At 35.5% G+C, this 26,475-nt stretch overlaps 4 protein-coding genes across 7 annotated transcripts in view; 2 read left to right on the forward strand and 2 right to left on the reverse strand.

The window, feature by feature from the left end:
• ephb6 (eph receptor B6) overlaps positions 1–4,035 on the forward strand; it is a 43,621-nt gene extending 39,586 nt beyond the window's left edge. For all 3 annotated transcript variants that reach the window (XM_055209814.2, XM_055209812.2, XM_073872017.1), the window contains 6 exons: positions 499–746; positions 861–1,079; positions 1,269–1,418; positions 1,590–1,774; positions 2,145–2,300; positions 2,380–4,035. In XM_055209814.2, coding sequence (XP_055065789.2) covers positions 499–746; positions 861–1,079; positions 1,269–1,418; positions 1,590–1,774; positions 2,145–2,300; positions 2,380–2,485 — 1,064 coding nt within the window. In that variant the 3' untranslated portion in view covers positions 2,486–4,035. The remainder of the gene's footprint in view (positions 1–498; positions 747–860; positions 1,080–1,268; positions 1,419–1,589; positions 1,775–2,144; positions 2,301–2,379) is intronic.
• Positions 4,036–5,677: 1,642 nt separating this feature from the next.
• trpv6 (transient receptor potential cation channel, subfamily V, member 6) lies at positions 5,678–13,222 on the forward strand. Its single transcript, XM_073872023.1, has 18 exons — positions 5,678–5,948; positions 6,090–6,177; positions 7,155–7,315; positions 7,742–7,839; positions 7,916–8,038; positions 8,124–8,264; positions 8,551–8,649; positions 8,734–8,909; positions 9,032–9,178; positions 9,328–9,407; positions 10,840–10,974; positions 11,069–11,156; positions 11,245–11,321; positions 11,513–11,678; positions 11,757–11,823; positions 11,914–12,182; positions 12,256–12,362; positions 12,441–13,222. The coding sequence occupies exons 2-18, from the start codon at positions 6,121–6,123 to the stop codon at positions 12,673–12,675; spliced, it is 2,226 nt and encodes a 741-aa protein (XP_073728124.1). The 5' UTR covers positions 5,678–5,948; positions 6,090–6,120; the 3' UTR covers positions 12,676–13,222.
• Positions 12,820–21,030, reverse strand: LOC129448310 (CD209 antigen-like protein D). Of its 2 annotated transcripts, XM_073872020.1 has the most exons (7): positions 20,742–21,030; positions 19,604–19,696; positions 16,626–16,724; positions 14,453–14,558; positions 14,201–14,348; positions 13,891–13,991; positions 12,820–13,708 (listed from the first exon to the last, which is right to left on the reverse strand). In XM_073872020.1, exons 1-7 carry the CDS (start codon positions 20,833–20,835, stop codon positions 13,579–13,581), a joined length of 771 nt encoding a protein of 256 aa, XP_073728121.1. In that variant the 5' UTR covers positions 20,836–21,030; the 3' UTR covers positions 12,820–13,578. The 2 variants fall into 2 exon arrangements, with proteins under 2 accessions (XP_073728121.1, XP_073728122.1); XM_073872021.1 differs by lacking the exons at positions 19,604–19,696; positions 20,742–21,030 and adding an exon at positions 16,836–17,060.
• Positions 21,031–21,614: 584 nt separating this feature from the next.
• LOC129448311 (gamma-aminobutyric acid receptor-associated protein-like 1) lies at positions 21,615–26,197 on the reverse strand. Its single transcript, XM_055210595.2, has 5 exons — positions 26,016–26,197; positions 24,148–24,237; positions 23,887–23,965; positions 22,979–23,097; positions 21,615–22,108 (listed from the first exon to the last, which is right to left on the reverse strand). Exons 2-5 carry the CDS (start codon positions 24,235–24,237, stop codon positions 22,043–22,045), a joined length of 354 nt encoding a protein of 117 aa, XP_055066570.2. The 5' UTR covers positions 26,016–26,197; the 3' UTR covers positions 21,615–22,042.
• Positions 26,198–26,475: the final 278 nt, after the last annotated feature.

Below are 26,475 nucleotides of genomic sequence, written 5' to 3' on the forward strand. Positions count from 1 at the left end.
AGCACCTTGTTGAATCAATGCCACATAGAATTAAGGCAGTTCTGAAGGCGAAAGGGCGTCAAACACAGTATTAGTATGGTGTTAATAATAATCCTTTAGTTGAGTGTATGTCAACATGCAAACATTTTTACACGGTTTAAGCTGGTTTACTGAATATATTAGGATATTGACCGAATTTTAGGGCTTTTTACTTTTATTCCAGTAAAGAGTGACTGGAGACTTTTTTAGTAGTGAAGATTTTTGCATCTACTTAGAGGGTTTTGCACTGAAAGACAGACAATTTTGAAATGACCAAAATGACATTTGTGAAAATAAGGCATTTCAGTTACTGACTTATAACCTTTTCATTGCCATTAAAGTACAATTGCTGAACCTAAACATAATAAATGCTAATTTACAAAGAAAACACACTTAGAGGGTTTTGCATCTGAACTCTTCATATATATTTTGGTTTTTTAAATTATCTTAGATAAACAAAGTATACATTTTTCCTTCTAGCTCAGTTTGGTGAGGTGTCCCGTGGGCGGTACAGACCCCTGGGTCGTAGAGAGGTATTGGTTGCAGTTAAAACTTTACGCTGGGGAGTGACAGACCGAGAGAAGAATGTGTTTCTCAGCGAGGCAGGAGTCCTTGGCCAGTTTGACCACCCCAATGTACTGAAGCTGGAGGGTGTGATAACCCGCACACCACCTGAACGTATTATCACAGAGTTTATGGAGAACGGCCCACTTGATGCCTTTCTGAGGGTACGGCTCCATCAAAATCTGTTTTTTCGATGCCTTTTACATTTGCTTAATCTCCCTCTTCCATCTCTCAATGTATTTCATGAAGTCAAACTAAAACTATTTGTATTTTTAAAGGAGAATGAGGATCAGTTTAGTGTGCTACAGCTGGTAGGCATGCTGAGAGGCGTTGGAGCTGGAATGCGTTATCTTTCAGAGAGGAATTTTGTTCATCGTGATCTCGCAGCGAGGAACATTCTTGTGAATTCGAACCTGGTGTGTAAGGTGTCTGACTTCGGCCTGTCACGTTTAATGAGGGGGCTGGACCGCAACATGCCCACCTACACTGCATCGCTGGTGTGTTATGGGAACTTTCCAGAAAATTCCAAAAATATATTCTTTCCCTTTATGATAATGTGCACTGTGATCCATTTTTTCCCATCCTAAATTTTCTACCTAACCCATTATTATTATTATTACCATTTACAGCTTTGTTTCATTTGTGTTGTATATTATCTAATGATTCTCTCTGTCTGTCTCTGTCAGGGTAGTAAGATCCCTGTACGGTGGACAGCCCCTGAAGCTTTCCAGCACCGTAAGTTCAGTTCAGCAAGTGACGTCTGGAGCTTTGGCATACTCATGTGGGAGGTCATGTCATATGGAGAACGTCCGTACTGGGACATGAGCAACCAAGAGGTGAGGATTTAATCCCATGCACTTTATAATGGCATATAACACTATGCAGTTCACTAGAGGGAGCTACTGGACTATCATATGTGCATGTAGACATTGATGTTTTTCTGTGCCTCATACAATTGTCCATTCTATTTCTATTTACTGTATCTGTCGTTCTTTCTGTCTCTGTAGGTAATGAAGGCAGTTGTAGATCAGTACCGCTTGCCTGCTCCGACCTGTTGTCCGCCTGCTCTTCATGCACTCATGCTTCAGTGCTGGCAGGCTGACAGACAGGACCGACCAGGCTTTGATTCTCTTCTGTCGTCTCTTGACCGCCTCATACGACACCCCGCTTCCCTGAAGGCTGACCATATCCGGTAAGTTAAAACTATGGACATTTAAGTAGTTTTGACAAACATATCTTACAAAATACAATACTGTTGTGCATCTTGAGACAAAACAATGGCACTGATATATGTTGTGATATGAAAGATGTTTTTAAATTAAGGCTGCTCAGACATGCATTTCAGTCTGGGACTAGGATAAGCCCTGTCCGGAAAAACCCCTGTGGTGTTTTAGTATTTCCGTTAGTATTAGGGCATTGCAAAGGCTGTGCGTTCAATGCATGGAACATGTATACAAATAACAAAGTATACATTGAATGCACTATAGATATCAAATGCATGTAAATTTCTCGCCTTTGTATATAAGCATAATAATCTTGTGTTATATTTTTCTCATTTTTAGTCCCACCCAGCCACTGCTAAGCCCCACCCCTACAGACCTCTCATCAGTTGTAACAGTCAGTGATTGGCTGACAGCTTTAAAGATGGATCGATATAAGGATGCTTTTGAAAGAGCACAGTTTCACAGTTTGGAAAGAGTGAGCATGCTCACAATGGAGTAAGTTTTGCTATTTGAAAAAAAACTAATGAATGTTTCAAAACAACTGTCTAAACCAATGTTTTTATGTTGTTTTTAGGGATGTACAGGCTGTAGGTGTAAATTTAATTGGTCATCAGCGGAAGATCGTAAACGCAGCTAAACAGCTCAGGACACATCTTACTCAGGGACATGTGGAGGTCTAGGGCTTCCCACTTTGTGTTAACACAGCAGTGCATGCTGGGGGTCGTATAACCCACAGCCTGTGTCAGCCCACAACAACACTGGACGAGAATGAAAGAGAGAGACCGAAAGAGAAGCTTTGATGAAGACGATTAATACTTATTCACTTAACTGTCCCACCCTTCCTTCCCAAACTGCCGTCTTCCATATTCCTACTCCGATTTCCTCCTTTATTGTTGCACTACCTCTCACTTTTTGGTTCATTGCTTATTATGGCATTCAGTATGAACTTGCGCCTTAAATACACAAAGAAGGAAACTGCTTTTACAATCAATTGCAAAGACAATCAGAGACTTTGAATGGACAGTTATTGTCTTTGTTGGCACTTTTGGTCAATGGCACTAGATGTTGTGTTATTAACTGTACACACTGCAAAAAAATCTAACTTTGTATTTAATTTGTCTTTTTGTCTAATACAAATATTCAAACATCCGTAAAATAAGACATAATTAAAGAAAACTGTATTTTTGGTTCCCTTATGGTAGTGATTCTCAAAATTTTCAGCGTGCGCCCCCTCCCTTAGCCCCCTCCCATGGAAAGTCACGACATGAAACTGTCATAAAAAGACTTTTAAATAAACAATATATAACAAATTAAACAGTAAACTGTTGGTAATTTTGCTGATGCTGTATTATTTCATAAAATGCCATAATGCCCTGGTCACGCCACCCAGTTTCAGAACCACTGCCTTCTAGGAAAGTATTTTATTGTTGTTTTAAGTTTTAACCTCAAGCTGGTATTAAAAAAATTAAATAGCAATCATTTGATTTATTAGTACTCCGAGCTTAATAGTATCTTTAAAAACTTTTTTTCATGAGATTTTGTTTGACAAATAAATTAATCTTGTTTTAAGGATGTTTAAATATTTAAAATAATTAATAATTAAAAGAATGTTTTCTTGCAGTACAGTCAGTCTCATTTTTTGCACCTGCAGCTAAAAACTTGTGGCATGTAGACTGATGTACACTTATTATATGGTAGGTGTGGAAAGTGAGGAAAGTTTTTGTTTTACAATATGGCCACAGTATAGTTTTTAGAGTTACCTGACATGATCTCATTGGTCTCAGTGATCATCACATTAACATACAAAAGCACAAGGTTTAAATCATTATGTGCTTCTGTGTGCTGATCCTGAAGACATTTCCTATCACCAGTCCTGATCTTGTCCCAAAGTACATGATTATCTCACCCCTTGAATAATGTAGCATAAAGTCACATTGTAACATATGAACATTGTATGGTAGATTTTGCCGTAAATGTGATTATTATTGATTGATACGGGAGTGCGTGATGTATGTATGTATGTATATTTTGAGTGTGTGTGTTTGTGTGACAGCCTTTAAGTGTATAGTATGTTTGGCATGTGGATTTCTGCGTGTAGAATATCCATGCACAGTTCGAAAGAGTGTATGATCAAGTGGTTGTATATTTCGATTTGTTTCATTGTACAGTTGTTCATTACCACGATTCCACCATTGTCCAAATTTGTAAAATATATATGATTTTGTTTAAATATGCCTCCAGTCTGTTATATAAACCATGTTTAGTTTAATAATCATTTTTATAAGACAAACTCTGCTTTTAAGACCAAATTATATAATGTTATGTGTATTGTCTCATTTTCATCTCCATCTCCCACGTGCTGACAGCAGCAGAGTTAGACATAAATCAGTATGCGTCAGCTTTACGCAGAACTGGGCATGTTCTTAGTATGAGATTGTGATCTGATAGGGGCAATGCATACAGGATCCAGACACTAATGAGAATTGTTGAAATAATACATCAGTTAAATTATATGTAAAACATATACATTACACACATATATACATTATACTGTAGCCAACAGAAAACTATGCATAGCTGTCACTACAGGTTCCACACAATATAAGGCAGAAAACTTGCACAGTTCATTATAAATGATTTCTATGACATTAAAATACAATTTAGTTCACATATTGGTATTGGATATTCTGAATTCACTAATTTTTTACATTTTTATGCAAAACCAACACACACACACATATACACGTATTTCTATATAGACATAGACATAATGACTTTTAAACTGTACAAACTATATTTTCTATTCCCTCACACAAACCTTTTATACATTATCAAATAAACATCATTTAGTTAGGCTAAATAATCAATTCTTTTCATCTTTAAAAAAAACTATTAACTCTCAAGAGGTTTAACAGTTAAACCATATGCTCTAAGTGATATTCAGTAAAGCTCTATAATAACATAGAAAGATGTGTTTTTATTGCACAACAACACGACTAAGTCATCCTGAGAAAAAACATCCATTACTTGTAACGTGTAGTCTAAGCTAATAATAGCATCACACAGTATTGTTGACCAACTGTTATTATTCATGTGACATTAAAACGTATAGTCAAGAAGGCAAGCATTCGCGTATCTATAGGTGTGTTTTAGTTCACGCGCCGCTGCGTAGATCGTTTGGTGTATGACATCAAAATACCGCGAGAGCAAATCGAAATAACAATTCTCGCGGTACTTGATGTCACGTGATGTCGATCGGTTTGCGCAGCACCGCTTGTGTATTTTTATATGAAACTCACCGTTTCATGGTTAGGCTAAATATCCAAATCTTGCTAACGTGTACATTCAAATATATCAGGTGTCATTTACGCCCCTTCTCATATGACTAAACAAGGTATTTGTTCGTTGTGGTGTAAACATACAATTATCACTTGTTGTTTAGTCCTATGGTGGTTGACCACAATGTAGGCTATAATGACTATATATTACTGTAAAAAGCCTCTAAACTTTGATATTATTATTACATAATGTCGCTAAACAAATGAAAACATTTACCGTGTCGAAAAAATAGGCCTAACGTTACTATACACCGCAAATCATATTTTTACTTAGTTTTTGTCTTGCTTAACAATTTTATACTATTAAGATGTAATTACTTCAAAAGCAAAGCATTTCGTGTCATGATTTCAGACAAATACGTGAATGTTTATGCTTAAAATAGTTGTTTGTTGTTGTAATAAAACAATTTTATTTCTTTTTAATTAAATCATTTTTCTTGTTTTATGCAAAACATTTTGTTAATGAAATCTGTGAATTCAGTTTTATCCGGTATGTTTGGAACAAAATAACTTGCGTGCAAAAACAACAAAGACCACGTTTCTTTTGCAAGAGCACAAGTGGTCTGTCCTGTTACAAATAAGAAAATTAAAAAAGCATGACCCCTGGAGTGGAAAAACCGGTTATGGGTTGACCTGGTGTGGTGGTATCTGTCTGACCAGTCCGTTGCCACATTATTTAAAAGTGAGTTTTGCACTAAGAAAGACATTTGGTTTTGTCAGAGGGAATTAAATGACCCGCGTTAGGTGCAGAGGATAGATCGGACAGTGACCAGACGGAGGGCCTGACAGAAACTGTACATTACAGGTAAACAATCCAGCATGCAAACATTGTTTTGAATCATCTAAAACATCCTGGTACTCGTCAGCTGATTTTGGACAGATGTACTTTATCTGACATTGGGTTTTAAAATTGTTGACAGGTATGGTTTTGTTTCGTTTACGTTAGGTTGCAATTTGCAGCTATACGCAGTTTTACGATGTTGGATGAGGACACAAAAATATGGACCACGGATCAATCTCTAAACTCCATGGAGGTATTATGATAAACATGTTTAACTAAGTACAAATCGTGTTCATGTATCCTAATATTTAGAATGATTAGTAAAATTCATGAAATTAAAGTATAAATAAAAATCACATTTTCAGTTTGTTCAACAGAACGTTTGTGACCCTTTCCAATTTTTTTAGATTTAGGCTACTGTTACATAAAATCATCCTACATCATGTAAATGACATTCTGTGAAAATATAACCTTGAGTAAGATCATGGCGATTGAAATCATAAATTAATGGCTGAAATCAAACTGTTGATTTTTGCGTCACATTTTAGATTTTAGTTCCTGCAAAGAACTGCATGAGCTTGTCTCCTACATTTCAGAAGGGTCCCCTTAAACACCAAGTGAACTTAATTGTTACGTGCACTGTACAAGCTCCAAGTTTGGTGAACTTAACAATTTAAGTTCAGTCTATGTAGCCACCAAGTGAGGTGAACTGAAATATATATGTTTTTGGGAGACCCATTATTTAATTGAATTAAGACAACAACTTTACTCAAATAAATGAGTTCAGTCAACTTATTAGGGTTTTCAGTGCAATTCCATTCCCAGTCATTCTGTCTGGCCCCAAACCTCTTTAGATCTCCTTATTTTCCCTCTTGCCACCTGTATGACGTCTCCTCCCTCTATCCCAGGATCAGCTAGATGTATAAATACTGATGTCAGACACTGTTGTTCACTGGAAAAGTCAAACAAATATGTTATACATCATTTACTAATATAGCTATTGAAATAACATTTTCAGACAAATTTTAAGGTAGGTATTTTTTAAGTTTAGATATTAAATTGAGTATTATTTAAGTAATTTATTTCCTGATTATGTTCATATTGTCTATTGAGTATTCTGTTAGGTTCTTTTTTTTTGGTCTTTTGATGGTGATACACATTTTAATTTACATACAAAAGCTTGTTTCTGTGGTTTCCTAATTTAAAGAATGTAAATGTTTTTCTTGTCAGTCTTTTTGGTCAGACACTCCTCCAGAGACAATGACACCAGCCATCTCCAGAACGGCTGCAGGGGAGATAAACCATTGGTGGAGTCAACTTAAATTCCGCCTTCAGCACAGGAAAGGATGGAACGAAATGTTAGACGAGACCTTTCTCATGCAGACCAAGAGGTTTGACATATATATGTTTCTTTGTTCAAAATTATGTAAGAAACAACCTTTCAATGGGACTCCTGTGTTAGTAATTTACTGATCAATGTTATACAAACTACTATTCAGTCGATAATAAATGTAAACTGTATATTTGCATTTTAAGAAGGAAAGTGCTTGCAAGGCTGTAAAAAGTCTTAAATGTTTAGTAAGCTTCCATTTCTGCTTTAAACTTTGGACACCTTTGCAATGTAATTTTACTAAAAGAAAAAAATTCAAAGGGAAATTTCCAAGCTCTAAATGTAAATTAAACCAATAAAAAAGTATTTTTATTTTGTAATAGGAAATAATTTTTAAAAAGTTGTAGAGAAGTTTTAGATATTTGCTGTCTGATGGTTCCCACATGATGTTGTAGAGATGTTGATAATGTCTTTTTGTGTCCTTCAGAGAAAATGACATTCCCCTGTTTTCCGCCACTAAGGAAAATAATGCTGCATGCATTAAGAAGCTTCTTGACTGTTCAACAACAAATATCTTTGAGAGAGGTAAATCACAGTATTTTGTAGTTATTTCAGTGACAAAAGCAGTGTTATGTGGATCTGACACTTGTGTGCCTTCCAGGTGAGCTGGGAGAGACGGCTCTGCATGTTGCTATGATGAATGATAATTTTGAAGCTGCAGTGGCATTAATGGACGGTGCACCAGAGCTCATTAATGAGCCAATGACATCTGAACTTTTCCAAGGTCACACACATAAACACAAATTAATACAAAAATATGTAATTTGTACAAGAATATCTTTTTGAAGTGAAAATGCTCTGATCGACAGGTTTGACTGCACTTCACATTGCTGCAGTGAATCAAAATGTCAACTTAGTCCGAGAGTTGATATCTAGAGGAGCTGACGTTACAGCACCAAGGGTCACAGGCATGTACTTTCGCAAAAGAAGAGGAGGGCTTCTGTATTTTGGTGAGCTTTATTATCATTAAGTTACTAAAATATGCACAAGAATCAGTGAGATTATATTATTATAATATGTGACCCTGCCTGTAAAGTCTTATAATCTAATAACAATTAATCATTGATATCAATCTTTGACATGACCTTACTCATTAAATATTTAAGACATCAAGATTATCGCAGAATGTTTATAACATTATGTAGGATGATTTATTATTATGTAGAAAACTGTAAATCACAAGAAATTAATCTGGGTTTTCACATAGCCTAATAAAATTTTTTCGTGTGGCTGTAGGTGAACATATCCTGGCATTTGCTAGTTGTGTGGGAAATGAAGAAATAATCTCAATGCTAATAAAGGCTGGTGCTAATATTCGGGCACAGGATTCCTTGGGTAAGAAATATAACCGTATAAATTATTTGCCTAATTATTTATTCACCAATATAAACATCCTCGCTTTCTTTCTCTCATGAACAGGTAATACCGCCCTGCATTTGTTAGTGTTGCAGCCCAATAAAACAACAGCGTGTCAGATTTTTGATATGCTTATGATGCGAGATGCGGAAATGGACCACGCTGTTCCTCTAGACATGATTCCCAACTACAGGGGACACACACCATTCAAACTCGCTGCTAAAGAGGGCAACCTTGTGGTGAGTTTTCATTCACCTCATCAATAAACAAAGCAAAATCTATCTTTACTGTTTTAGGATTACAAAGTAACAGAAGGAACTGAAAGATCTGTTTTTTATATTGCTGCCTAAATGCTATGCAGGCTTTCCAGCACTTGGTCAACCGCAGACGGGTTATTCAGTGGAGTCTGGGGCCGCTGTCCTCCAACCTTTATGACCTCACTGAGATTGACTCCAGAGGCGACAACCTTTCTGTACTTGAGATTATTGTCAGCAGTCAGAAAAAAGAGGTGTGTACATGTGCATAGGACATATCCCACCCCAAAACCCAAAGCATTTGTAGACATGAATTCTTTCAGCTTAAACCAAAGTAACTTTAGCTGTTTTGTGTTGTTTTACAATCATCTTATTATGGTACGCTATTGTTTTTTTGTCTTAGGCTCGGAAGATTCTCGAGTTGACTCCAGTACAACAGCTTGTTAGGCTGAAGTGGAATATTTACGGGAAACATTACTTCAGGTGCCGTACTATCACTATACAAACATCATATGACAGTATTTATAATTGTTTTTTTGTTTTTTTAATTAGACACCCAGGTTTAAATTAATATTAAAGGACAAGTTTGGTATTTTACACTTAAAGCCCTGTTTTCAAATTGTTCATGATGAAATAGAGCGGTTTTGACTGAAATTTGGACATATGATGCTGTCCCGAGAATTTTCGGTTGTTTATTGTATCACCTCCCACCTCTACAATGGGTCTGTGTACTGAAACAATCCTTCCTAAAATGCATTAAACTTTCGTTTACAAAGACGTGAAACTCACCGAGTGGTCAGGGGTGTTCACTGATATGCTCACACAAAAATCGCTGCAAAAGATGCTTTCCAACAGGTGTTTTAGCATTCGTTGTAAACTTGCGGACCTATTTTTCCAAACGCCTCACATTCGTACATTCTTCCGTTGAGAGATTGAATAATAGACACTCCAGCCCAGTTGGTGGCGATAATCCGCCTTTGCCAATTGCAAGAATAGAAACAAAGCTCCCGGCGCAGAGTAATACCGTACCTCACAGCACAGTTTTCTGACAGTCAATGGAGTTGGACAAAAACTACGATAAAACCTGTTAAAATGCGTCTTTTGCAGCGATTTTTGTGTGAGCATATCAGTGAACACCCCTGACCACTCGGTGAGTTTCACGTCTTTGAAAATGAAAGTTTAATGCATTTTAGGACGGATTGTTCCAGTGCACCTATAGACCCATTGTAGAGGTGGGAGGTGATACAGGAAACACCCGAAAATTCTCGAGACAGCATAATATGTCCAAATTTCAGTCAAAACCTTTCTATTTCCTCTTAAACAATCTGAAAACAGGCCTTTAAGTTTAAAATTCCGAACTTGTCCTTTAAAATTTCTTTCCCGTTTTTCTTAATGGTCTCAAGTTTTTCCATACATTCAGCATTTGTAGATTTTAGATCAGCCATCGTATAACTAGCATATGGTGTCCATAGAAATGCACTGCAAAAAATGACATAGTATTTTTGTCTTGTTTTCAGGAAAAATATCTAAATAAGATGTATTTTCTTGATGGGCAAAATGACCTAGGAAAATAAGTCTAGTTTTTAGACCAAAAATCTAAACTTTATGTGAATTAGTGCTGAAAACAAGCAAAAAAATCCACCAATGGAATAAGATTTTTTTTTTAATTAGTTTACTTTTTACATAAACACGTTTTGCTTGTTTTAAGCACTAATTCGCTTAAATTTTATGTATTTTTTGTCTAAAAACTAGATTTATTTTCCTAGGTCATTTTGCTCATCAAGAAAATGCATCTTGATTTAAGAATTTTTAGATATTTTTTTACTGAAAACAAGACAAAAATACTAAGTAAGAAAGTCATGCAGGGTGTATTTAGCTCCAGCAGTATTTTTGACATGCTGTGATCTTTTTCTAGGTTTTTGATGCTGGTGTACCTGGTGTACATTAGTATATTTACTGTGTGTTGCATATACCGCCCCCTTAAGGATCTTCCTGAGAATTACACACTGGCAGACAATGACAAAACCATAAAGATGCAAAAGACCTTCATGGAGAGATCACAATATCCATGTGTATTTACAATATAACATAAATATCAAAGACTGTCCTGCAAGTGAATCCCAACGTGTGTTTGTTTGTATTTAGGAGAATTATCAAACGCATGCAGATCACACACGTTTAATTGGAGAGATTTCCAGCGTCATAGGGGCCATCATAATTCTGCTGTTAGAGGTCAGCATAATCTTTCAGTTTTTTAAAATAAATGATTGAGCCAAAGCAATAATTCAGCATATAAAAACTCATATTGTATTGTTTTCAGATTCCCAGTATTTTGAGAGTGGGGGCCAAACGCTACTTTGGCCAAAGCGCTCTTGGAGGACCTTTCCATGTCACTCTGTGAGTTTACCCTGTTGTTAGCATAACATGACTCGAAATGACCTGAATTTGTTATGGGTTTTATTAGCCCATGTATTCTATAGGAATCAAACCGTACCATGCTATATACTCCATCATCTGCTCCTATACGACACAACATGAGTTTGACTTGCATGCATTAATTGTTGTACCGTATCTCTGTTTTCTGCCAGGGTTTGCTATGCATGCCTGGTTGTGATTCTGTGTGTTCAGAGGGTGAGTGGATTGGACGGAGAGGCTGTGGTGATGGCCTGGTCTCTGGTTCTCGGTTGGTCCAACGTGATGTACTTTGCCAGAGGTTTTGAAATGTTGGGGCCTTACGTCATTGTGATTCAGAAGGTAGGGTGATAAACAAGAACAGACTTATTCGTATTCAACTGCAATCATAACTTAACAATGTTTTGTTTTGTTTTGTAGACGATATTTGGAGACTTGACAAAGTTCATGTGGTTGTCCCTCATATTTCTCATTGGATTCTCTTCGGGTCAGTTACAATACCAGATATTAAAATGTGTATTTTTAACCTAAATATTCATATGGCTTGTTCTTACACAACTTTCTTGTCCTCGCTCAGCCTTGTGGATGGTATACATGACTCAAAGCCCTGACGCTATACCAGCATACCGCTCTTTCCCCATCAGCTTATTTTCTCAGTTTGAATTAAGTATTGGATTGATTGATCTGCCAGTGGACCACACTATCTACACCCATCCAGTCGTGCACTGTCTCCATGTCTGCTTCAGCGTGGTCTCCTACATCCTCCTGTTCAATCTCCTCATCGCCATGATGAGTGACACGCAATGGAGGGTCACCCAGGAACGTGATGAACTCTGGCGGGTCCAGGTGAGTAGTGCTGTCGCACGGTAATTGTGGAAAAACGTGGAGCTTTTGGAGACATGTGCATCTCTGTTCCTAGGTAGTGGCCACTACTTTGATGCTGGAAAGAAGGTTTCCACTGTGTCTTTGGCCAAGGTTGGGCGTCTGCGGTCTTTCTTATGGGCTTGGTGAACGCTGGTACCTCCGGTAAGGATCCACAGATCTTAGTTTCATCTTAGCAAAAGTGAGTTTCATTCATGTCTGATGTTCATCTCGTGATTCCAGGGTGGAGGATCGCAATGACCCATTGGTACAAAAGTTGAGGCGCTATATCAATGCATTTTCCAGGGATGATGAATCGGGAAAAAAAGAGGAAAATGATCCATCGCAAACAAATTCTGTTGAGGAAATCAAGCACATGCCCAGAAGGAAGCCAAATAAATGCTGGCAGCTTATTCGCCAGAGTATAGAAAGTGAAAAGGAAGAAAATGTGGATTGCACAGATATTAAGAATGTCTGAAACAGGTTAAGTAGTAATGTGTAGATGATCACGTTCCCCAGATATGTGCTCCAGTTAACTTATTCTGAATTATTTTAGTGTTTTACAGTATTTAAATATATAGATTATATATATTTAGTAGACAACACTGAACTGTGAGATCGGTTTTGTTAAATATCAGTGTAGAAGTTTATTTAAGCAATACAAAATGAGCATTTTAAAATTAGATACATTAGTACAACATTTATGCTTGTGCAAAAAAGGCTCTGTATGTGATTGGTATAGTTAAATTGTGTCCAATTCCAATAGACCCTTTTACTGTTTGTACACAACGATGACGTGGCAGCGTATGCGCGCGCAGTTTGGCAACGGAAGTGTGGCAAGAATCAGCAGTGAAGCAACACAGACAGAGAAAGTTATTTTAAAAAGTTGACTTTATCAACTTTTTCAACAGAGCAACCAGATCCGTGTACTATAGTGGAGTGGATAGAAGACGTTAGCAGATGGCGAAAAAATTAAGTTGCCAGATACATATACGTATATTTGAATATTATATTAGGGCAACCAACCAGACATTTTGACGCTGGGAAACCTTTTTAATAAACTTTCCGAGTTGCTACCACATAAGAACCACTGGGGAACAACACCACTTCCGTGGCCGAAATGCACGTGCAGGCTATTTGATCACATGAGCTGTAAAAGGGTCTATACTGACAAATAAACTGGATAATACTAAACACCTTTCTCTGCTGTGTAAAGGTATACTTTGTAATGCACATTGTAAGTTAGAAAAAAAGCCTTGAAAAAAATGCTGTATTGATTGCTGTGATTTTGATTAGGAGTTCTGACATCCTGATATGTAGCTAAATGATGTTACTGATGTATATGTATGTGATTTTGATAGCTGGTGTATTTGAGCAGATCTTAAGCTCTTGTTTTCTGACAGATGTAGTGTAAGTACATGTTGCAGGCATATTGGTGCCAGCTTCGTTCAGGTTGTTCATTTGCAGCCAGGAGAGCACAATTACCATCCAAAAGTTTGTTACCCCAATATCTGTCCATACAAGAGAAGTAGAATGACCTGGTTAAAAATTCTCATAATTGTATTTTTTCTGACTATGTGATTAATTCTTATGCATAAAATAAAATAGCATATACATATACTTACTGTCTTACTCATATTCTTTTTTTATTCATATACTCATTATCACAGGCCATAAATATACCAATACCCACCTCACTGTCAATACAGTGTTGTTGTTCCATATCCATTGATTTGTCCCCACTTGATTGAGCCCAATCCAGTAGCGCACATTGCCCTTTTCACTCAGATATCTCTGCAGAGATAAAAGGTTGAGGAAAGATAAAGATTACACATATAGATTATATATAAGATGCATACACAAAATACAGGAAATATGTACAAAAAATAAAAATATTTTCAGGACTAAATGTCTTCTTTAGGCATCGTTGGTGTTTAGTGTGACCTCTTGGAACTAAACACAGCTATATGTTTTTTTTATGAAAACCACTCTGTTTTTCGGACCTGCAAACTTTCTTTAGTAATGATGGCAAGATCTCCTCCCCTCTTCTGGCACTCCTCCCTACTCTCATGCCAACTCAGGCGGGTTTTGGACAAGAAATAACAAGAGTTCTCAAACTGCAGCCAGCCCCTTCCACAGTCATGGTGCATGCACGCTGTGAGCAAAAACATTTGGTGGGCAATTTAGAGACAATATACACACATACACCTACAACAAAGCTTATGCATTTTATAATGTGTGTCTGTCAATAAACTCACGAAGTCTGCAGTTGGTACATTTCTTGGCATTTCTTCAGGTTGCATTCTTCTGGCGCTGGCATTTCTTTTGGTTCTACAATCTGACATGACTGCTTCCCAATCACTATAACATAATTCAACAGAATTTTGTCAAACCGGTGACCCCCTTCAAAATTCCAAAACCTCCAGAAACTTCAAAAGGTTTAGCTGCACAGTTTAATACTAACATTGTTAATAATGTAAAACTATAATAATAGGAACTTTTACAAAGTATTTTGATTTTAGTGTATATCAAAACCATAGGCTGTAAAAAAAGATGGACGACACCCGTTCGCTCTCTTCCATTGGTGAAAAGTGAAGCCGCCAGTGTCCTGATACGGCGCTGACATCTTGGGTCTTGAGCAGGAAGTAAAGCTGCGAAATCAAGGAGCCCGCCCTCGCAAAATGCGCGTATCACAGCTGTCAATCATGACGTGACACCACCATTTTTATACCATTAAATAACTAACTAAAAACACATCAGCATGATAAAAACTACAGTAAATGACAGAAACCAGCTTCGGAAAAAAGAAAATTGAAGTGTAATTAAATTGTTTCATTGGTCTCAAGTCCCACTGAATAACATGGGGGAGGCGGAGTTTATGACCTATACTGGGACCAGTCACTGGGAGGGTGATCGAGATGTTTTGTCTGCACTTTTCAGGGCTTGTGCGGCACGCTTGATCAAAAAGGTATGCAAGTACTGAAACAGACTAACATGTATCCAAATGGAAGTGAGCGTTGTTAGACCAGGGGTTTTCAAACTTTATGGGGTGGTTTCTCGGACAGCCTTACCTTAGTCCCAGACTAAAATGCATATTTGATCAGCCTTAATTTAAATACACCTTGTACTGACATATCTCGACATATATTTGTGCCATTGTTTTCTCTCAAGGTTGCCACCAGTATTGTTTTTTGTAAGGTTTGTTTGTAAAAGCGACTTAAATGTCATAATATAACTAAGGCCTAGTCCTGGATTAATCTAAACCCTGTCCGGGAAACCACAAGGACAACCAAATATGATTAACCTTTTGTGATGGATCCACTTCCTAATATCCATCTATATCTATGTATTCATCTATTTCTATTTATCTATCTATTTATGTATTAAAGGGGACATATCATGACAATCTGTTTAAGTTCTACAATTGGGTGCCCAGTGCTTCTATCAACCTAGACAATTTGAAAATAACAACCCAGTAACTTATCTTTGGTAAACCATTCTCTGCAAGCATGTGGAAAAAATAGCTAATTTAAAGGCGCTCTAAGCGAATCTGTGTGACGTTACTTTTTGTTGATGTTTGAACTGTTTTCAAACAAATGGAGCGTAGCTAACTCCTCCCCGTCCCCCTCCCTTCCGTGCTTTCATGAACGCGCCCAACCCCACCCCCAAATCCTTCTTGTCGTTTATTGGCTGGAACACTTTGTTATCGTTTCTGATGGTAGGTTTGGCCAATTTGTTTTTATTGCAGTTAGCGAAGCCTAGGCTGTCTACAGAGATCACGTTTTTAACAGTTTGATCACCGGACAGGCAGCAAGCAGATAGTGAGAAGATGTTTGCTGTATGTAACAAAATATGTTTTATGGTCTAAAACGTGTGAATTCGCTAAGAGCACCTTTAAATTTGGCTCCCCTTGTGATGTCAGAAGGGGATAATACTGCCCCTTAATCTGCACCATCCAACCATGGCACTGCCATTTAGGGAAGAGATCGGCTCATTTGCATTTAAAAGGACACAACCAAAAACGGCACATTTTTGCTCACACCTATAAAGTGGCAATTTTATTATGCTATAATAAATTATCTGGTATTTTGAGCTAAAACTTTACATATGTACTTGGTACTCATTAAATTGTATTTGTTTATCTTAAAAATGAAACAGTAATAATGTTTTACTTTACTTTTAAATACAAATTTTAGACGATAGCCTACAATTGTTTGTTTTGTCCTATTTTTCTGACGTTTTCTGGGGACCCCATTGGGGTTTGAAACTTAATATAAGTTAATTTAATTTTAGCGTCACTAAACCCACCTCTTTATAATGAGTTGTGGATAGACATACAGACAGATTTTTGTCGTTTATATCGATAAACATATAATGAATACAGGATGTTTTACCATGTTTTTTATATGTAAATAAAAAGATACTTACCCTTTACAAAGAGTACGAAGACAACAATCATCAACAGGAGGCAGATGGTAAAAAGCACCACTGAAATGATGCGGTAAACACGAACCTTCCGTTCAATATCTAAAAGAAATATGAGCAAAGAAAAACGTATTTATATATTGACGTTACGACGACACTCCAGTCTAGACTTTATACGGAAGTCGAAAGATGCGCAATCACAACATTCTTCACCTGAATCCGGCTGCTGCTTCGATTCAGACGAGAGCGCGTAGCCTTTGGACTTTCCGAAATTGCACAGTTTAACATACATCGTCTTGCCTTGTTCTAACTTGTATTTAAATACAAACAGGGCCAAGCAATAATATAGGAGCTTTTTTGCTGCAGCTCTTTCAAGACTACAGCTCTGTGTTCTGCGAATGCGCACATGAACGCGCGTCGTTCACCCAAGTTGACCCAACCTCGCTCCGTCGCTATAGTAACGTAATGTAGACCGACAAGAATCCGTAACACGATATCCGCTCTGTGTGACATTGAAGTGTCTTATAAACATAAAAAAACCTCAATGTCACCCGAGAACAAAATAAAAGATACCCAGTGATCGTGTTGTTCTAAAAGAGGATTAAATAAAGCTTCTTACCTGATTTTAGTTTGCATACGATGGCCAGGCATATTACAAATGTGTGACTTACAAGGGAAAATCCAATACGCTTACTTAAAAAAGCATGCAAACCGATTGCCTTGAAAATACAGAGTAAAATAGAAATACATGTTGTATTAACAAATGTTTACTCTTACACAAGAGTTTAGGTAAGTTTAGTAAACTTACTTTAATATTTTACTTAAGAACTCTAGACTTAGTTTACAAAGTTACACATATTTGTTGATTCAACTTGAGTCGAGTTATCTTGCATTGAAAGATTTAAGTTAAAGTATAATTGCACTTTTAAGTTTTTTAAGCATTAACAAAAACAAACAAAAAATAGGGAATAATCCGCATGAGAATCTCAGCAATGGTGACAATCAAATAAATAAGCTTCATGCAGCAATGCATGCTGGGCGCCAAAATGGTAAAAACTAATTTATGCCTCCCAGCATGCATTGCCATTAATCTATTTATGTGAATCATTTTGTTGAATGTCATCATTGTTGAGGTTTGTAGGATGAATGTTAATGTCTAAGTGCGTCAGTGCAATATTCTAGTCGTTGTGTCCTATCTGTTCACATCAGTTTTTCATTGCTTTAATAAAACAATCATCATCTTTTAAAAAAAAATTTTTTTAATAAGGTTGATTTACAGACTAAACTTCAGCTGATCGGTTTTATCAAGAGTGTACATTAAATTGTGTGAATTAAACACTTCTGCAACTGCTGAGAAAGTGTGTTAATAAAAGTTGAAGGTCAAGAGCCCAACTTAAACATACTAATCAACATGTGGTGACATCAAACAAATATGCACTAAATCTGAACTTCTGGTAATTCTCCATAAGAGCTTTTGTGCATATATGAAATAAAGTCAAATTGGTTTGTAATAAGTGAAGATGGCAGTGCTGTTTTTGAGTTTATGGAGTTGTTTAGTCAGATGACTTGACTGAGCCAACAAATCCTTTTTTACAGTTTACTTAAGTTAGCAAAACTAAAAAAAAGAAGTAGGCTGTTTTATTCACTGAAAAATTAAATGCTACTTAATTAAAACTAGTAATTAGTGATAGTGAGTAAAATAGACTTAATTTTTAAGTAATGACAGATATTAAAATTTACAGTGTTTTAACTATATTTCTATTCCAAAATATGTTTCTGAAGAAATAGTTTCTCACTGACCGCTGCATCAATATGCTTAATTTTTTCTGTTTTTGTTCCTCTTTCTGACCTTTATTTTCGCTTGTCCTGTTTTAGACTAAAATGCAGCTGTATTGTCACATGTAATGACCTTTAATGTGAATTATGTGATTTGTTTTCAATTCAGCATTAATTCATACACACTCTGGCTTATAATGTAAACTTAAAAAAAACAAAACATTTTTTCATCTTTAAACAATTTAAACAACTCATATTGTATTATAATTGTGTTTTTTAAATTTATAATCTTTTCATATTGACTATGTTTGGGGTGAAGTAACACCTATTTCCCCTATATATTCTTCTGAACGTATTCAAAATCAGTATGTAGATATTATTATCATGTAAATGCAAATCATCTGTTTTTCATAGCAAACGCATCCACATTTCAGATTTGTTCCAATTTTGGGGTCAATATGACCACATCAAAAATACAGCTAGAATATTATGCTAGAATAAAAAATTATTAAAATAAATTAAAATAATACAAATCTTCACCATTAGACAGGAAATGGGTGCAGTGGGTTACTATTTAATAGTGTTACTATTGTAATGGAAATTTATTCTTTATGCATTTATATTATTTTTGTATTCTTCATTGTATGATTTATGTCAGTCATGACATTTTAATCTGCGTGGGGTGAAGTCTAGGACAGGAAGTCTAGCTCGATAGAGCTCGGGATAGGAAGTATGGCAAGGTGCAAGTGTGGTTTTTGTTTGTGTGATGATGTGCTTAAAAAACATATGTATCGTCTGCCTGGATACAAGTAGAGTAAATATAACCACCCAGAAGTGTCTAAACTACACCTAATAAGGAGTTGTTTTGATCGAATAGCATGGGGGGGGGGTGGTACAAACTCAATGTCAGTATATAATGAAGAAAGGATTTGAGATTCTTCACTTCTTCACATATCGTTTCACTGTCGTTATGTGTTGAGTCCTTGTACAAGTAAATAAATCATCTCTGATGGACAGATCCTATGTATTAGTATTATTTTTCCACGAGACTATTTAATAGTTTATTGCAATATTATAAATAAATAATGTAATGCTAAATATATATATATATATATATATATATATATATATATATATATATATATATATATATATATATATATATATTAGCCTGTAATTAGCTTTAAAAGCTTGTTTGTTATTACCTTCATTGACTGAATAGGTACGAGCTGGAGCAGGTTCACCATATACATGATCAGAGGGGTGACTCAGAGCAGAGTATACATTCCCTTCAACCTCTGCAAATTTAGAAAAGATCAATAAAAGTTTAGATACAAGAAGACAAAAAATAAGACTAACTACACTGAAAAAAACAACTTGTAAAATTTACTTTAAAAAATCCTCGTAACAATTTACACGAACTTTTTTAAGTAAAATTTACAGCTTTTTTATAAGTAAAACTTACCTACTAAAATCAAATAAAATTTACTCAAAATTGCATGATAAAACATATGTTAAATAATTAATTAAATGTTACTTAATTATTTTATTTAGAAGTTAGATTTATTTGAATCGTTTAGGTATAGTCTATGATGGTTTTTTTGAAAATTGAAGCATTACTGTCCTAATAATATTAAATAAATCGTATTTTCTGTTTGTTATTTTCTTTAACATATTCCTATGGACCTAGTTATTTTTAGTGTTATAAATGGCATTATAACGCAAAATTCATGACTGACAACAAGTCAGTCATTGAATAAACTTGATTCAGAACAGAAACGCATACAAACTGTGTTTCTGACATGCATTATCAGCACTGTGGAGAGAATTACAATACCATGTTCTGAACAGGGTTCATGTAAAGAAACACTGATCACCTGAAGTTCTTATTCTGTGATAAAGCTTAAAAAATAAAAATATTCAGGCGCAAAGAATTGTGGGTATTCCTTACAACATGTGCAAATAAATGTAAGTAAATTTTACTTAAATAATACAAGAAAATATCTAATAAGACTTACTATTCCCACACAGTTCATTTTTTACATGAATTAATTGTGTATTTATCATCATTTTACTTAGGAAAATCTAGTTCTCAATAAATGTTAATATTATTATGTAGAAATTATGAGAGTTAATCTAATAAATATTACTACACCAAAAAGTTCGTTTTTTCAGTGTAAAGAAAACAATAATGCCGTTTCTCTTATTGAATGCAGACTGACACCCAAATTCAGAGGAAAGGACTTCCAGTTCTGTATACTTTACCACAGATTATGACAACTTATTTACAATTTATCATTAACATACCTTCAACACATTAACATTTTTTATATAAAACTTCACCTTTTGTCTCCCGACTTTCTTTTTCCTCTTTCTCTTCAGCCGTGGCGATCTCCTCCAGCTCCACTTCCACTGCTTTTGTGCTCTCCATTGCCATTTCTTTCTGCAAATTCTCCTTGGTTTCGGTTTCCTGACTAATGAGGTCTAATTGGATGTAACAAACTCTTTGATAAAGCTGACCTTGTAACTAGTTACTGTTTTCTTTTGTCTAAACACAATTATTATTCCGTGTTAAGCAGCAACAGCTGATCGATCTAACACATTTAAAATTGCTGACCAGACACCAGTTTTTTTTTTTATTTAACAGGATGATTCTGAACATCACACATGATCTCAGCTTTTTCTGCAACTTCCTCATTACATACACTGTAAAAAATGTCTGTAGAAATTGCAGTATTAATGGGTATTACTGGCAACTAGCTGCCAGTAACTTACTGTAGATTTTACATTTATGTTATTTACTAGCAACATTTTGGTCAAAGTTAAATGAACATGAAACATTTTTTTGACTTTATCTTCTACAGTAAGTTACTGGCAACCAGCTGCAAAATTACAGCAAATTTTTTAGAGTGTACGTTACCACAACATCCCTCACTTCTCTGTTTTTTACACTTTCAGAATGAATAAAACCACTTATCATGTCTCATCCTTTAGGAAAAAAGAAAACTTCATTGCTGCCTCTGTTGGTGTGAGGTTTTGTGCAGGTTCAATCCAAAAGAGGTGAGCCATAGAAAATAAAAGTTTATTGCAATGTGTGTGTGTTAAATGTGAGGCGGATCTATTCTGAAACAGGAATATTAGGAGTGAGTGATCAAATCTACATTAAACAAAGACTGTTCACATATAACACACAATGAGATGACAAATAAAAGACAATAACTTTTAAGGTTTTATTATATGCACAAAAGTTAGTGATAATACTTTACAAAAGAAAAACAACAAAAACCCTATTTGCATTAAATACAGGTGACTCGCTCCTGGGAGAGAAAGATGAAATGAATACTTTTTGCTCTCCTATTCCATTTTTGACTTCACCCTATTTGATTTCATTTTCTTACTTTGTTTAGCCTCACTCTTAAATCTTTCAAGTCACAATACTATCAATAATCAGTTTAGTGTAATACATTGTAGTTGCCTCCAAATACTGACATATCCAAACAACTCTTCAATCATTATACAAATATGTCCCGTAAATGTACTGTACTTGGGATAATAGTGGTACAATATAAAACCCTTTCCATGTTTTATTCTGTATAATCCTCCTTTTCTCTCTCTCCCTCTTTCCAGTCCTTTCATCCTCTGCCTCAGGCACCGTAAACACTCTCATTACTGTATGTCATGTACAGGAAAAGGTCTTCCTCATGGTGCTCCTAAAACAGGAACAGAATCATTACATTCAAAATGGCCAATATCTTAAGGTAAAGTGGTAAAGTGTTTGAATGCATCTTTTAAACTAGCAAAAGCAGATTCTAAATCTGGGTGAGGAAGTTCCAAAAGTTTTAAGGTACTTTTCTTTACCCATTTATTTACATACTTATTTTATGCTGTCCATCAAACTGATTACAGTAATGCACAGATTGCATTTTTTTATTCAAGCACATTTTCACTTGGTTTTGTTATTAATTAAAAAATAATTATAATGATGACTGTCATGTGTTTTAAATTTAAAGCAACACTAAAGAGTTTTTGCTCTTTGCTCCCCCTACAGGTTAGAAGCGGAATTTTCCATTACCAATGTCGTAAATACTGCAGCATAGCTGGCTCTGATTGGATTGTAGGTCTGCTGTAAAGCAAGTTTTTGTAGTACTAGTTTTCACTCAAACTACAGGACCGCGACCCGATGGTTGGAAACTTCTTTAGTGCGGCTTTGGCCGATAGAGGGCTGCAAAGCGAATGTGAAAGTGCCGTTCACCCTGTTTCGAGTGGATGAACCGGAAACGTTATTTTAAGGTAAAAAAACCTCTTTAGTGTTGCTTTAAATAAAAACTTTATAAAAATAACACATTAAAAAAGGGTACTAAATGTTAATATTAGACTGTATTTGTGTTATATCTGTCTCTGGCTTTATTCCAAGCTCACTACAAAAAATGTCATTTTCAAACCACAAATCAAAATTAATACAAAAATTAAGTTCCAAAATTCAAATGAGAAAATAATATTAAAAATGTGTGCGTACCACACATACAACTACTCTCAACACTGTTGAAGATGAAGATAAAGATAAAGGGTGCTTGAGTTACCTCATACACTGCAGACAGGGGGGAACTGGATGGAGGAAGGGAATTTTTTACGAAAAAGAAGAGCGCTTCTTCTGGCCTCATAGACACTCTCTGTCTGATCAGAAAGCAGAGCTGACCGACTGGAAAAAAAGAGGGAGAGTGTAAGGTCAAAATCCCCGACCAAAATTTTGTAATCTGCAAACGGTTTCGTTTCTTCCCCAAGCGGAATACAGAATTGAGGAAGTTAACGGTAAGGGTTGAGAAAGTAAGGAATACGCTTTTATTTAGATTTACATGTCTGTAATATAACATTACCCCCTGTAGCTAACAGTGAAGTCATGACCTGAACTGTTTTCTCTTAAATTAACAATAGGGAAAGGACACTGTAAAGAATTTACTACATTCCTATATTCAATATGTGTTGTTTATTTGTTTACTGCCTAATATTATTTTGTGGTATCCAGTCTTTCTCGGTCATCACATTTAATTGAAACAGCAAACACAAACAGGGCTCAACATAAAGAGGCCAGCGTGAGAGTTGCTCGGGCCAGTGCTTTGCCCTCAGTCACTAAAATATATTATATGGCCGTTTGTTTGTATTTATGTTACACTGAAATCTCTTTTTGGTGGGGCCAGTAATTTGACAGGGCAAGTGAAAAACTGAAAAACAGGGTCAGTATAAAAAATTATTTGCGTTGAGCCCTGACAAGTCTTGGCTTAAATATAATTTCTTTCATTTCCCTTGCTATGGACTACAATGTGCAGTAAACACGATCAAAAAACTTTATTGCTTCACCTCTGAGAATTGTTAATGGAACTGAAAGTGAAGAAAACAACTTATGTGAATAAAAACGGCTTCCGATTCCCAACCGTAATCCTCAATATAATGTGGTGGAATAGAGGAGCATGTGTGTAATGTGATTTGTCACCTGTAAGGTCTGAGGGAACAAGGAATTTCTTTTTGTCAGGATCAGGAGCTCGGGACCGTGCAGCTCTTTCCACAATAATCTACATAGAGACAAAACTTTAGGTCAATACCTTTTAAACAAACAAAAAAAATGTTTTGAGCAATATATTAGTAATGGTTTCTAAATAATGAAGTGTGTCATTACTAGAGCATTGCCCAATAATGTATAAAGCTGAAGTGTAATACAGTAGGTTCTATTATTGTTTCCTATCATGAGACTGACCGGAATTTTATCTGGATGTTTGGCACGTACTCTCTCCCCCTCCGCTCTCCTGACCTCCAGTGGAACACTTCGCTGATATTGGCTAGACATCTAAGAAACAAACACAATGTTATCAACATTACACAAAAACACACACTTCACAGACTATGTGAGTTTTTTTATTGTAAAATGATCCAGAATCTTTAACTGGTGGCTGGTTTTAGGGTTTGTGATCTTAGATTTTGTTATTACTGTATGTTCACCTAACCACTTAATGGGGCCACTTGTGCATTCGACGGTCATTACATTCTGAAATATAGAGATCCCCAACAATCCTATTTGAACAGAATTTTTTACCCTGTGAAACACTTATGATCTGGATGATCCAGCTGAGGATTATTTGCATTATGACTTCTGGCTCTGAAAAACCACATCAGAAATTTTAATACAGTATTTCCCTATTTAGCCCATGATGACTGATATCACACGTACCACTGTGTATGTTTCTGGATATGCAAAATGATAATGTCATGGTATTATTTGAAGTGTAAAAAAGTGTATAAAAAAATCTGCCAATGGAATAAGACATTTTTTTCTTGAATTTACTTAATACAAGAAAAATTCAGCAAAAAAAAAGTTTTATTCCATTGGCAGATTTTTTGTGTGCTTGTTTTAAGCACAAATTCGCTTAAATTTGATATGTTTTGTCTAAAAACGAGACTTATTTTCTTAGATCATTTGCTCATCAAGAAAATTCATCTTGATTTAAGAATGTTTTAGATATTTCTACTGAAAACAAGACAAAAATACTAAGTAAGAAAGTGATTTTTTGCGGCTTGGTAAATATCTATTTTTGCAATCACTGTGGTTTACTGTAGGGCCTCAACAAACTTAAAAAACATAAACAAGCTTTAAAATAAAAACAAGCATTAAAATAAGCTAAACAAACTAAAAAATTCTAAATATTTTGTAGTGTTTTGGTAGTTTTATTAACAAATACATTGCAAAAAATGACTTTCTTACCTAGTATTTTTGTCTTGTTTTCAGTAAAAATATAAAAAGATTCATGAATTAAGATGTATTTTCTTGATGAGCAAAATAAGGCTAGTTTTTAGACAAAAAATATAATATAAACTCTAAAATATAAAAAATATAAACTTTTTTCATAAACACTTAATTCAAGAAATTTGTCTTATTCCATTGGCAATTTTTTTTTTGCTTGTTTTAAGCACAAATTCGCTTAAATTTTACATTTTTTGTCTAAAAATGAAGACTTATTTTCCTAGGTCATTTTGCTCATCCAGAAAATACATCTTAATTTAAGAATTTTTAGATATTTTTACTGAGAAAAAAAAACCAAAAATACTAAGTAGCCTAAGTGTGCCAAGTGCTAGATTTTTAGATTGGGTAGAAATTGAGTGGAGAAGCTTTTTAAAAAAAAAAAAAAAAAAGGGGTCGAATCTTGGACAATGAGGAGAGGCCTTCAGAAAGTTAGAGACTAAAAACAGACTGACGAGTTGCCACAGAAAGTGCTGCAATGCGAAAACTTGACTGTTCTGGGCAATCTAATTTAATTTCCACACGCTCAGCTTTTAGGCTTTTAATAGTAAACACATGAACCTGTTGTTATCAGAAGGTACTTGATAATGTCAGATGATAACTGTACACACAACAACTGTTGACGTCAGGCCGCGAGCACACGTGATATGATCTGCTATTCAAGCTAATAAAAAAGTGAACTTACAGCTGGTTACAGATGTATTAATATTTAACCTTTTGAGTCACAAATATATGATAGATTACACGCGAAGAACTCAAGAAACTACCTTTAATGGCCCGCTATCGCTGAGTCAACTTATTACCCATTGTGGTAAACAAACAAAAAATACCTTTAAAACGGCAGATTCAGGATATTTATTGCCTATCTCCTCTCCTTAGACAATGACTTGATGCTCCTATCAGCAAAGAAATAATGTGGATCTCCAAAAAGCAATAATTTTATATTGTAAATATCCGTCTACGTTGAAGAAGTCGACTGGACCATTTCTACCACTAAAACAACAACAAATAATGTACCGCCTTCTTCTAGAGATTGGCCAATCATAAATGTAAAAAATAGACTGACATCCCTTCTAACCATTTAGAGGAGAAAGAAGGCGGGAACATAGTGTGTTGACGGTGCCTCTATTGGTAGGGGGCGCCGTCGCTCTTGAGTCAGCTGGGTCACCGAAACCAAATCAAAATAAAGAAAAAATAGGCCAATGAGGAAATTGTGTACTGTATCTATGCTACGTGTCTAACGTGTTCTTTCTTATTATGGCAAAGCAAAAAAGCCAGCCAGGACAGTAC

The sequence above is a fragment of the Misgurnus anguillicaudatus genome, chromosome 10 (assembly GCF_027580225.2).
Source record: "Misgurnus anguillicaudatus chromosome 10, ASM2758022v2, whole genome shotgun sequence".
NCBI lineage: Eukaryota > Metazoa > Chordata > Actinopteri > Cypriniformes > Cobitidae > Misgurnus > Misgurnus anguillicaudatus.

Coding starts and splice junctions, on each gene's coding strand:
- trpv6 (XM_073872023.1), top strand. CDS start 6,121: ATGTTGGATGAGGACACAAAAATATGGACCACGGATCAATCTCTAAAC. Junction 8,039..8,123: donor GACATCTGAACTTTTCCAAG/GTCACACACATA, acceptor TCTGATCGACAG/GTTTGACTGCACTTCACATT. Junction 11,157..11,244: donor TCATAATTCTGCTGTTAGAG/GTCAGCATAATC, acceptor TATTGTTTTCAG/ATTCCCAGTATTTTGAGAGT.
- LOC129448310 (XM_073872020.1), bottom strand. CDS start 20,835: ATGGCAATGGAGAGCACAAAAGCAGTGGAAGTGGAGCTGGAGGAGATC. Junction 19,697..20,741: donor AGAAAGTCGGGAGACAAAAG/GTGAAGTTTTAT, acceptor CTAAATTTGCAG/AGGTTGAAGGGAATGTATAC. Junction 14,349..14,452: donor TACCAACTGCAGACTTCGTG/AGTTTATTGACA, acceptor GCTCACAGCGTG/CATGCACCATGACTGTGGAA.
- LOC129448311 (XM_055210595.2), bottom strand. CDS start 24,237: ATGTCTAGCCAATATCAGCGAAGTGTTCCACTGGAGGTCAGGAGAGCG. Junction 23,966..24,147: donor AACATCCAGATAAAATTCCG/GTCAGTCTCATG, acceptor GTCTCTATGTAG/ATTATTGTGGAAAGAGCTGC. Junction 23,098..23,886: donor TGTTCCCTCAGACCTTACAG/GTGACAAATCAC, acceptor CTTTTTTTCCAG/TCGGTCAGCTCTGCTTTCTG.